This window comes from Euleptes europaea, chromosome 7, assembly GCF_029931775.1.
Source record: "Euleptes europaea isolate rEulEur1 chromosome 7, rEulEur1.hap1, whole genome shotgun sequence".
In the NCBI taxonomy this organism is placed as follows: Eukaryota; Metazoa; Chordata; class Lepidosauria; order Squamata; family Sphaerodactylidae; genus Euleptes; species Euleptes europaea.
In genome coordinates, this window is record NC_079318.1 from 47,913,199 (window position 1) to 47,925,958 (window position 12,760).

A 12,760-nucleotide genomic window follows, 5' to 3' on the forward strand; every position below is an offset into this window, starting at 1 on the left:
GCCCGCTGGACGGGGGGCGGCGCTCGGCCCAGCCAGCCTCCTCCTGCCGCCCGCCCAGGCGCCGGCTGGCTGCCTACACGCACGCGCACACGCACGCACGCGCATCCTCCCCCCACCCCCGGTTGGTGCGGGCGCTGGGCGCTGGGAGCAGGCCCAGCTCTCTGCAAACATTTGGCTGCAAACACACAACTACCCCCGCGCGCCCCGGTGCAAAGGTCCGCTGGAAATAATTTTTTTCTTTTTAAACACAACAAATAATTCCAAACGTGAAGCAACAGCAATGCATTTTGGTGCCCTTTCCGGGTTCCCCCCCCTTTTAAAAGTGACCGGAATATGTATTCGGTTTTATTAAAACTGTCCGTGTCCAGTAAAATATCCAACGCGTGTACAGAATAAAAGGTATTGAATTCCGAAAAGGAGATCAAAACGAACCGGCGCAGGTCGTGTACAATACATTATATACGATCTTAAGCGTGATTAACCAAATAAAATCCCAATATGATGCTAAGCACTGAAATGGAATTAAAACTAAATGGTATTCTTTGGTTCTTGAAGGTTATCTGGGCTGTGTGACCGTGGTCTTGGTATTTTCTTTCCTGACGTTTCGCCAGCAGCTGTGGCAGGCATCTTCAGAGTAGTAACACGGTGTTGCTCCTCTGAAGATGCCTGCCACAGCTGCTCGCAAAATGTCAGGAAAGAAAATACCAAGACCACGGTCGCACAGCCCGGATAACCTACAAGAACCAATGAACTCTGACCGTGAAAGCCTTCGACAATATTTTAAATGGTATTCTATCTACATAAAACCTAAACTGTTTACAAATGTCTTTCGTTTGGCAATCGCGATATACAGAAATTTGGCCACCAAATGTGATATCCATATATGCTCATCTTCCAAGAGATATAATTTCTGCTTGCTGCGAGAAAGTTCTGGCGGGATTAAGACACCTTAATAGGGGTTCAATTAGCCATTTTCTTTCCGCATTCATTTCAGTTATGTATACTTCAGCTTGGTTTCCATAGGGGAAACCAGAGGTTTCACAGTAAAAAGGTGCCATCACCTATCTGCTTGAGAAAGCATTTTGCAGGCATCTGGGAAACCAAGGCAGAAAGAACAGTCCAGCTGAGGGAGACAGAGATCTTCAGGTGGCTGAGGTGATGGAGCTAATCAAATGTCAGCTGTGCAGACAAAGGAAAGAAATTCCAAAGTTATTGTTACCCCCAATCCCCATCACCTGTAGGTTCAGGTACCATTCAAACCAGACCTAATAAAGGCATAGGTTCAGTCAACCTGTACAGGAATTACTCACTTGAAAAGATCCAGTTAAAGACTTCAAACTGTAAACTTCTCAATGGGTTCCAAAACAGGCAGACTTTCAACAAACTGAAAAGGGTAGTTTAGCAAAATTTATGCAGAAAGTCTATTTGCACAAGAAACGAACACGGTTCATTTCTACCTAAGCCCTTTTCAGTCACCGCATTTCCAGAGTTCCTACCGTGTGAACCAGGAGAGAGCATTATGTGCAATCGGCCCAATACATATGAACATCATTTTGTCTAAATAGGGAAATGCGCATATATTCTGGCTTAACTATACATAATCAAAAAACCTGATTTCTTTCAGGGTTTGCATTCATAAGAACATAAGAAAAGTCATGCTAGATCTGATCAAGGCCCATCAAGTCAAGCAGTCTGTTCACAGTGGCCAACTAGGTGCTTCTAGAAACCCACAAACCCACATGTACTTAAGATGGAATAAATATGCGGCACCCAATTCAGACAAAATGGCTGTTACACATATTGAGACAATCATGTTACATTTATTGTTACGGCCATTGGCCCGCACAAAGACAATCATGTGTAGTGCACTTTCCCAGTACATGTGGTAGGAAGCACCAAAAATGTAATGACTGAAAAGTACAAAAAATATCTTCAGTCAGTAGATTATCTTGTGCACAGGGTCTCCAACTTGGATTATTCCAGTTTTATCAACTCCATATAGCCATCCGAAAGGGGGATCATTTTTAAAGGCATGTTGTTCAGAAGGACCACACTTGCGGTAGCTAAAAAACAAGGAACGCAGAAAGATGTGTCATTAGTGGGGGGGAAATACTTAAGCTAAAACGAATTTTGACATAAAAATGGACAACGTATAGCAGGATAGTACAAGGACAGTGAACACACATTGTTGTATCAATTGAGGGCATAATCTAGGTCACTCCTGTACTACAATGGCAGAATAATTTTTTTGGAGTGTTACTTTTCTAAATCTAAAAAGACTGTCAGGATTTTTATTAATGCATATTATGTAAGGACATGTCACACAACACCTACATATGTACCAGTTTAACTCTTTGGTACTAAACCCGAGCATGGTAAGTGCTCAGTGAAAAGATGATACTTTCTTCCCACTCTTTAAAATGGAAGAGTCAGTCAAGTACCACTGTACAATTGGCAGCATAGCTAATTGCTCCCATAGGATGAACGAGGTATAGAAATGGGAGAAACATAAACACTTCTGTACCTGTACTAGAAAAGAATCAATGAACTTCTAAAAACCCTTTCAAAACATTAATGTAGATGTGCTTTAAAAAGCCCACATCCCTTTTAAAGTGAAAGATCTTGTATACTGTATTATGTTAATTATTTAAAAAATTCTAATTGTTGCTGTTATGTACTGGTAAAAGGGAGGGACAAGAAGGAGACCAGTCCAGGAAACCTTAAAAGTGTACAAGCATCAGTTAATATATTAAGAGGGAACTGGTCCATGGAACTGGTCTCTTTATTATTGGGCCTCAAGACATTAGCTGGAAGGGCTAGTTTCATACACGATTACTCAATGACTTACAGGTATGTGTGTGAGCCAACTCCACTGGGAAGTGCATGTCCGAGACTGGTGCTGTGAGATCGGGGTGGACTGGGAAATTTCAGCGCCTCAGGAACAAGCCAGCACTGCAGGGACCACTCAGCTCAGACATGACTGGCAGTGCTGATGATGGGCATCATCGTACCCATTGCCTGGGGGGGAGGGCAGCACAGGAAGGAGGCAAATGGTGAGTTGACACCAATCACTGTAGCTGCTGAAGGGCCTGATCCAAGGAAGTCCTGCAGGGCCGGGGGAATCCCAAGGGCTCGGCATTCCTTGTTCCTGCCCACCTACAGCCCACTGCACACTTTCCTGGTAAGTGAAATGGCCAGTACGCCCCATTTATGATCTTTCTGTGATGTTGGAAAGGGCAACCATTTGATCCTGAACACCATGGTCTTGAACACGTAAATGCAAACAAGAGTACCGAAACACAAAAAAAGTACACAAAGCAAGTGGTAATATGTTTGCTACCTTTTCAGCGTTTTTAGTGGTTCCTTCTTATCCATAATCCCAGTGTCTGGATCAACCTTTGTGAATATACACCTGCAATTACAGAAAATATTAAATTAAAAGATGTGTCCTACTAACATATTCCCTCAAGAACAGTTTTAACTTCGTCTAATAAGGACCACATTTTAGTCACTGAATGCAGAGGCTGTTGGCCCACAAAAATCCACCACCTGAGGCCACCACTCCTCATTCCAGGATGGGCCCTGTTTGAAGTAGAAATGCTCAAAAAGAAATACTCAAAAAATAAACACAAGTGCTGCGGAGACCAATGCTTGGTGCTCTTACCTGGGACAAGACATTCGTCCTTGCAACTTCACCTGACCAATCAACAGCTCAACCCATGTATCCTACAGAAAAAAAGACCCATCACACATTACGGCAGAACTCTGATGAGGCAGTGTAAAAATCTGAATAAATACATCTCCTAAATCATTTAGGCAAGATATTCCATTGTAACTATTGTGCATAGGCCTTGGAAACCCTATTTGGGTGGGAAAGCGGCTTATCAATGTTTTGAATAAATAAATAATACAATCAATGTGTACTGCTATTATGGTAGGCAACTAACTAATACCCTCATTATTTATATATTTGATTGCATATTTTAGTGACATTGCACTCTGCTTTTTGAACTCGAGTCCCCAAAGCTTCTCACAATATTCCTAAAATGAACAATTCTACTAAAAATATACACAAACGGAGAACACGTGGGAGGGAAGAAATTAAAAAGGAAAGACAGAATTGAACCAGCAGCAGGCGTATGATAGGATCTTTGTATCAGTAGATCATATTATGAAAACTGCAAATATTTATTGGCCAGTATGATACTTCAGCCCTCACCTGGATAGCCCCAGGGTAGCCTGATCTCATAAAATCTCAGAAGCTAAGCAGAGTTGGCCCTGGTTACTATTTAGATGGGTGACCTCCAAGCAATACCAGGGTCATGAAGTGGAGGCAGGCAATGGCAAACCAACTCTGAGTGTCTCTTGCCTTTAAAACCCTACAGGATCACCATATGTCAGCTGTGACTTGACTGCACACACAAAATAGTACTTCAAGCTATACACCCAGTTTTCAAGACTTTCAGAGATATTATTGGGGGGATGTTTAGACAAGAACTAAGGATTTTGAATGAAGTATTCCCAATATACATTGTAAGAACTCATTACTTACCTCTTCATAAGGAGCACAACCTGTAACAACTACATTTGGCCGGAAACTGGTTATTTTGATTTTCTCCTCTAACCGGGCATTTAGATCTTCAGCATAGGCAACCTGTACACATAAATGCAAAGACGATAGGTGTTGATAGTTTCCATGATGATTCTCTAATTGAACCACCTTCTGCTGGGGTGTGAAATGCAAACTTTTGCCTGAGGTTTTAACAAGCAGTGAAATTGTTCCATGGAACTTGAAAAAAGAATGCCGTCTAGTAAATTCCATCCTAACAATTGCTCCAAAGAAGAAATTGCCTTTTTGTTAATTTCATAAGAAACAGAGGACAAACTTTGCAAAATCACACCAGGGTTATAGCCTAGCTCAGCTAAATATAAATAAATAAAATATAATTAAGAATAGTACAAGGGTAGTTAACCCAAGTTAATGGAATGATTCAGTCAAAGACAACCACTTTTGATTTCAATGGATGAGGTTAAGCACATACACATTTCTTCCTCTGAAATCAATGGGGCTCTGTATTTCTTAACTTAAGCTGGATCATCCACTAAACTCTCTTTCCTTATTTCAGTTCATTCATACCAATAAACAAACAGCTGTGGTACTAAAAATGGGCCCAGGATGCAAAAGTATCAGGCAACAAATGCCTAGGAATACAAAAAAAGGTACCCAAAGGAAGGGAAACTCAGCACCATTTCCAGGAAGAGTGTTCTTAGTCTTGTTACAAAGATCAAATACTGATAGCAACATGCATGACATCTTGTCTTTTCTCCAACTTGTGAAAAAGCAGTCTGAAAACATTAAAACAAACATCTCTGGATTGTCAAAAAATAGAGTCAGACTCAGAAACACATGCATGAAGGAGTTTTGCTACAGATGAGTGTCATGATTACATTGACCTTTTCTGGCCACTTCCCAACATGCATTTTAGAAACATGAGTATAAAGATGCCTCCCTGAACAACATCAGGGAGAGGTCAAACAGTCTGAAGAAGGCAGGCCAGCAGAACGCCCAAAGGGAAAGGCCAATCACATTTACTTTACTGCATGAACCTGTTCATCTCTTAAGCAAAATGCCATGCTCTCCCCAGCTGAACACTACATGATCCAAGCCAATATGAATTGGTATCGTACTTATTTTCCAGCAAATGACAACATGCAATGCTCTCAGCATCCTAAACACATTTAGAGAGTCCCTAATTTTGACAGAACCTGTTTCAAAGTTAGTATGCTTTGGGACTTCACCCTCAAACCAATACCACATTAGCATTCTTGGATCACATAAGTGTTAAGCAAAAAGTAACTGGCAACCCAAATACTTTAGCAAATACTGAAAATAAATGTTTGGAGGACTCTAACCTCATCTGTAGGTTGGAAAAGAGGTAGGAAACCAACCGGTTTCCTTGTTTTCATATCTTTTTCATAATGGACCAGTCTGTAAGGCTCTGAGTTCAGGAAGGTTGTGATCCACTGAGCTGCTTCATCTCCACAGTCCCTGCCTTCAGCATGGATTCCAAAGCGCCTAAAGGACCATCAAAATGTTTCCCGTAAGTACCCTTTTACAAGCCGTACATTTAGTGTAATACTTCACATCACAAAATTATGATGACAACCCATGTCATCTGCTTTCCATATTTTGTTTTTACCCAGATGGTGATTGGCAGTACCATCCTAAACAGAGTTACACCCTTCTCAGCCCATGGACATCAATGGATTTAGAAGGGTGTAACACAGCTTAGAATGGTGTTGTGGGTCACTATTCTACAGAGAAATAAGGAGCAGAAAAGAGAGGTATATGTAAGGATTAAGAATATAAACATAAGAAAGAGCTTGCTGGATCAGGTCAGTGGTCCACCTAATCCAGAACTGATAGGGCTTGCACAAATGCACACACACATCTTACATTCAGCTTAATCTTTCTTCATCTAAACAGAGAGATCATGGTAAATAGAAAACTCCAGTTTCCAGGGTGCAAGGAGAAAAATCATCTACTACCTGCAATTGCAGATGGAATTTGTTCTGGGTACTTCGACAGGAATACTCAGTGTGTTCATTCCTGGAGCACTTAAATTTAAATAGCCAGATTCACAGGTTACAGAAACTAGCACCAAGCGAGGTTCCTGCTTAGCAGATAGCATACGTCCGTCTTGCTTGATCACAGTCCAACACCTGACATTTAAAACAAAAATAAATAATGTTCATTAAAGAGTGACAAACTCATATTCCATACAAATATCTCAGTCTTAAAATGCTACATCTTTTGAAATCAGTACATAATGTAGGGGAGGGAAAGTGGCATTATACAGTCTGATCCTGTCAGATCTTGGAAGCTAAGCAGGTTCGGTACTTGGAAGGGAGTCCACTGAGGAAGACTCTGCAGAGGAAGGCAATGGCAATCCACCTCTGCTTCTCACTTGCCTTGAAAGCCTCTTGCTGGGGTCACCATAAGTCAACTGTGATTAATGGAACTTCACACACACACACACACACACACACACACACTTAAAGTAGGCAGTATCAGGGCACAGAGATGCAGAGCACACAATAGAAGACTGAGAGACAGAATGCTAACAGCAGCATCACTGTGCCCTGTAGGAAAAAGGATGGACTTTGGACTCTCAAGGAATTCTGAAATTCCTTTGAAAATGGTGTCTACTGGATTGTGTTTCCCCATTTGGGTCTAATACAATGACAAAAGGCACAGGGGTTATAACTTCAGTTTTGTAACTCTTGTCAGAAGGGCTTACCGTACATCACACCTTGACCCAATCAGGACCTGGATAAATGAATGGTCTCCTTCGGTGCAGCAAATATACTGGAAACCTCCTCAGAGGTAGGGCAGAAAACTTGGGTGAAATGCAACCAGAAAATGTCCCTGGATGCAGTTTCTAAGCCCCTTGGTGCACATTAAGTAATAATGTATTACTTCACAGTAGCCAGTGTGGAAACTGGGGCTGAGGTTGCAGCAATTAGGGGAAAGGAGAGAATGACCTCTTTACAGACACACAGACACACACGAAATGTAGGCAGTATCAGGGCACAGAGATACAGAGCATGGGAGGGACCGTAGCTCAGTGGTAGAGCACCTGCTTGGCATGCAGAAGGTCCTAGGTTCAATCCCTGGCATCTCCAGTTAAAGGGATTAGACAAGTAGGTGATGGAAAAGACCTCAGACTGAGACCCTGGAGAGCCGCTGCCGGTCTGAGTAGACAAGATTGTCAGATTGCACAGAGAAGCCATTGAAATTCATAAACATCAGCACAACTTTAACAGAAAAGAGGAGAGTTTAAGAATGAATAAGGCTTGGCTTCCTGCCCTGAAAAATCTCCAGACAAAGACAACATTCAACAATAGCCATACAGATTAGTTTTGGATTACACACATTAACAGATCACTTCAGGATACAATGGTTCCATATCAACATACCATACCCTCATTAGCACATTATCTTGATACTTACAGGACAATACTTTTGCAGGACAATACTCAGCTCAAACCCAACCCCTTTCTGACTATATATTACTCTTCCTACACCCTTGACACTGAGAGACACTGTCCTTCAGTGTTACTACTCTGAAGATGCCTGCCACAGTTGCTGGCGAAACGTCAGGAAAGAAAATTCCAAGACCACGGTTACACAGCCCGGATAACCTACAAGAACCAATGAACTCTGACCGTGAAAGCCTTCGACAATACTGACTTTGATGGACCAAAGGTCTGATTCAGTAGAAGACAGCTTCATGTGTATGTAGCAACCCTAATAGGCCAGACTAGCCTGATCTTGTCAGCGCTTGGAAGCAAAGCAGAGTCCGTATTTGGATAGGAGACTACCAATGAAGAATGGACTGCTCTGCAGAGGAAGGCAATGTCAAACCACCTCTACTCATCTCTTGCCTTGAAAACCTCATGAAGTTTCACATCTCCGTGGGTCAGTTGTGACTCAACAGCATGCTTTACCTTACCAGTGTGGTATAGTGGTTAAGAAGGATGGTTTGGAGTAGCGGAATCTGATCTGGAGAACCGGGTTTGATTCCCCACTCCTCCACATGAGCGGCAGAGGCTAATCTGGTGAACTGGGTTGGTTTCCCCACTCTTACACACGAAACCAGCTGGGTGACCTTGGGTTAGTCACACACTCTCAGCCCCATCTACCTCACAGGGTGTCTGTTGTGGGGAGGGGAAGGGAAGGTGATTGTAAGCTGGTTTGATTCCCCCTTAAGAGGTAGAGAAATTCACATATAAAAACAAACTCTTCTTCCTCTTCTTTAAGCGCTCACCCAGAAGGCTCCATCCTCTGTCCCTCCACTGCCGTTGCACACCCTTCCTTTAACCCAGTGCCCTCACAGTACCCTCCCTCTTCAACTCTGTAACATGCTGCCTCTCCTTCACATTTCATCTTCCAGGAATGCCCCTTTACACTTGGATTAAAGCCCGTTCTGTAGTCCTTTAAGCCACATGGGTCTCTGTTGATTTCTCCTGCTTATTTACTCTGATTTGTCCTCTTCTTCTACCCATCTGTTGGGGACAGTTGGCCATTTAACTTACTGAGAAGGTCACCTGGAACTGAGCCTCTTTAAGTGCTGGTAGTGCTGCATGGGCTGCTCAGCTTGAACCCGGCCAGTGGCAACAGGGGTAGGCTTGCCCATCACCTTCTATTCTGCTGCTGACCAGCTGGCTTGGATCCAGCTGCCAGCGGCAAAACAGGAAGCAGTGTGGAGGGGGGGAGCCTACACCATCACCATGCTCACCATGGTCTCAATCCAGCCAGTGCCATACGATCTCTTGCCTTGTTCCTGGGCTGTTTCAATGTCCCAGTCTATGTATTTATGCTTCCTTCCCTTTCCTACACAGGAAGTGACAGAGAGCGTCCAGCAGAAGATTGCCCACCTAATGCGCTTCATGGCCGAGCAGAGATTGACCCAGCTTCTCACGGTGCCCTTTGCTCCTTTAATAAACACTCATCCATTTTTGTGCTCCTCGGGTCTTAATTAACCATGGACCTGGCCATAGAGAGCAGACTTGCGAGCAAGACCAGTGGTTACACAAACCTAACTGGATTGGGTTTGTGTAACCAGATGGCCAAAATCACCTGGGATGATATCCTGGGCTGTTGCCAGTGACTCATGCCTGTGACTTCCTCACAGCCAAGAGATATTTCTGTACTGAGTCTATGATTGGTGTCAGCAACATGTAAGATGAACAAAAAATGTTAATTTTAATTTCAAAAGGTGTTATTTGCTTATAATGAACACCTCCTTTAAACAAATAATTGTTTAAACAAATAATTGAAGCTACTTCTTATCGGCTTAGGCACTGTGACATTTACAGATAGTTGCTAAAGGATTCCCTGCCCCCACCCCCGATCATTTAAGCATGATGTATGAGTGACAGTGATCTTGCAAAATGTAAGTTGAGCTAGTGGGAATCTGAAGTAGGATGAGCAGGTTGGATCAAGTTGGTGAGACTTTAAGTACTGTGTTTTTAGGTATATAAACGGCAACTAATTTATTGGGATAACATTGAAGGCCTTCTAGTTTCAGAAAGCATACTACAGAAAAAGAAAAAGATAAAATACTGCAACGCTTAAGTATCCCTCGTGTTTGGAGGCTGTAAAATTAAATTTACATGGCCAAAAATGAAGGATCGACTTTCCAGCGGTTCAACAGGTGCGGGAAGAAGGGGAGGGGGGGGCACATAAATATGGCACGCACACCAGGTATTACATGGATTTTGTTTCACACATACCTTCGGACAGCCAGAGCTCACCCTGATCATGGCTGAGACCGTTATTAACGACGAGGGGGAAGAGTCTCTTCTCAACCCCAAATCTCAACAGAAGCAGGGAGTGGTTTCGAGAGTCCACGCTCTCAAAAACCAAAGCGCTGCTGCTTTCCCGCTTGCCCTGCAGGTCTTAAGGCCGTGTATGCACGGGAGGCTTCGCCTTGGGTTTGCCGCTCTCTAGATGCACGTTGTCCCCATCCAAATGCTCAAAACGCAACCATAATTCCCCTGCAGAGTTTTGAGCATTTGGATGGGGGGGAACGCGCATCTAGAGAGCGGCAAACCCAAGGCGAAGCCTTCCGTGCATACACGGCCGTAAGAGTTTGCACCGGGCCCGATCTGTCAAGGAGTAGCCTGTCAAGGTGTAACACCTGCCAAGGTGCATCCCTACCTGTCGCGAAGGTCCCCTCGGCGGAGGCCCAGCCGGGTCACTTCCGCCTGCTGCACGGACACCCCTCGGCAGGACTTGACCGGGTAGATGAGGAGCTCCGACACCGTCCCCACCCGCACCAGCTCTCCACCAGCCCGCCGTCGACGCCAGGCCGCCACCCCCAGCGCCGCCGCCCCGACGGCGGCCAGGGCGCAAAGCCAGGCGAACCCCGTCTGCGGCGCACGTGGGAAAAGCCCCGCCGGCCCGGCCATGATCTGCCTGCCTGCCGCCCTTTGGCCGGGGGAGCCCGAGGAAGGCAGCTCCTGCTGGCCACCGCCCGCCCTCTCGCCCACTCTTTTATAGCCATGCTGGGAGGGAAAGAGGTCCTCCTCCCCAGGATATTGTTCGCCTTTTCCCCCGCCTCGCTCCAAATACATGCTGAGCACACACACACACACACACCCAATAAAAACCTGAAACCTAAACGCAGACAGAGCTTTCCTGAGCCAGAGCCCACTTCATCAGATGCATGAAGTGTTACAGAGATAATTCCTACCCAGAGCTACAAAGAAGGGCCATGGGTTTTTCTTCTCACTCTGAGCCTATGTGATACGGTCAAGCTGTTTGCACTTGCCTAAAAGAAGGATCTAGCCTGATCTCGTCAGGTCTCAGAAGCTAAGCAGGGTCAGCCCTGGTTAGTATTTGGATGGGAGACCACCGAGGAAGTCCAGGGTTGCTGTGCAGAGGAAGGCACTGGCAAACCACCTCTGTTCATCCAGGGTTGCTGTGCAGAGGAAGGCACTGGCAAACCACCTCTGTTCGTCTCTTGCCGTGAAAACCCCAAAAGGGGTCGCCATAAGTCGGCTGTGACTTGACGGCACTTTACACACACACAAAAGAGGGATCTGTGACGGTTGCTGCAGGAGATGGATGGATTGCCACTTCATGCTGCTAAATTCAGGGCCATCCATGAAGGCAGATTTCAAGTTTGGGAGGGTGGCCACCAGTGAGACCACAAGAGTACCTTTTCTGGTACTAAGGTCTGAGTCCGGCAGCACCTTGACAACCAACAAGATTTCCAGGATATAAACTTTCAGGAGTCAAAGCTCCCTTCCTCAGATTCTTTGGTGATACCCCCTCTGGAATGCCCTCCTTCTGGAAGTCTCCCTGCTTCCAATGAATCTTCACAGCACCCACACCTTACTTCAAGTATCATATCCATAGGGTTGCCAGCCTCCAGGTATTCAGTACAGGAATCCAGCCGTAATTGATGCCAAATATATTCTGGCTAAATCTTTACAGTATGTGGTAATGTAACCACCAACACCATATATTACCAACAAACACGTGTATTTTTTCTTATTTACAGAATATTCCAACAGGTAAGTTTGCAATCAATTCCTCTATCAAGTAAGTATTGAAGCAGAGTTCACTTTAAAAGTCCTTTAAGGTGTATATCTTTCTTTGCAGCACAGCAGGCTATTGAAGGAGAAAACAATCGTTTCGGAGCACGAAGCCCAATTCTTCCTCAGTTCTTCAAAAATATACTGCATGCAGTTATACATCACCATCCATGATATCGGGTTTCAGCTGAATACCATATTCAAGATTAAAGTGCAAAATTCTTCCCCAACAGGGGTAAGATATTGGATTCCTTCCACTCCAGGTGGAGAAAATGGCTGTTTTGGAAAGTGGACTGCATGGCATTATAGACTACCAAGGTCCCTAAACCCCACTCTGCCAGGCTCCACCCTCAAATCTCCAGGTATTTCTGAACCTGGAGTTAGCAACCCTAGTGCAACAGCAACGACTGGGTGGCTCTTTGGACGCATAACTGTTATTTAAAAGTGCCCTCTGAGGCAGTGGCCAAATTCTCTACAGGTGATACCAGGCTGGGTTCTAATGCTGCAATAGTGCAAGGCAGGGGAGTGGCTTGTGGCTCAGTGGTGGAGCATCTGCTTGGCATGCAGAAGGTCCCAGGTTCAGTCCCTGCCATCTCCAGTTAAAAAGATCAGGTAGTAGGTGGTGTGGAAGCCTTCTGTGGGAGCCCTTGAA

The 12,760-nt window shown here is 44.6% G+C and overlaps 1 protein-coding gene across 1 annotated transcript; it reads right to left on the minus strand.

Moving 5' to 3' along the window:
• Positions 1 to 1,936: 1,936 nt before the first annotated feature.
• Positions 1,937 to 10,977, minus strand: LOC130480350 (mitochondrial amidoxime reducing component 2-like). Its single transcript, XM_056852839.1, has 7 exons — positions 10,727 to 10,977; positions 6,550 to 6,723; positions 5,914 to 6,076; positions 4,553 to 4,654; positions 3,665 to 3,726; positions 3,341 to 3,412; positions 1,937 to 2,063 (listed from the first exon to the last, which is right to left on the minus strand). Exons 1-7 carry the CDS (start codon positions 10,975 to 10,977, stop codon positions 1,937 to 1,939), a joined length of 951 nt encoding a protein of 316 aa, XP_056708817.1.
• Between the last annotated feature and the right edge of the window lie 1,783 nt (positions 10,978 to 12,760).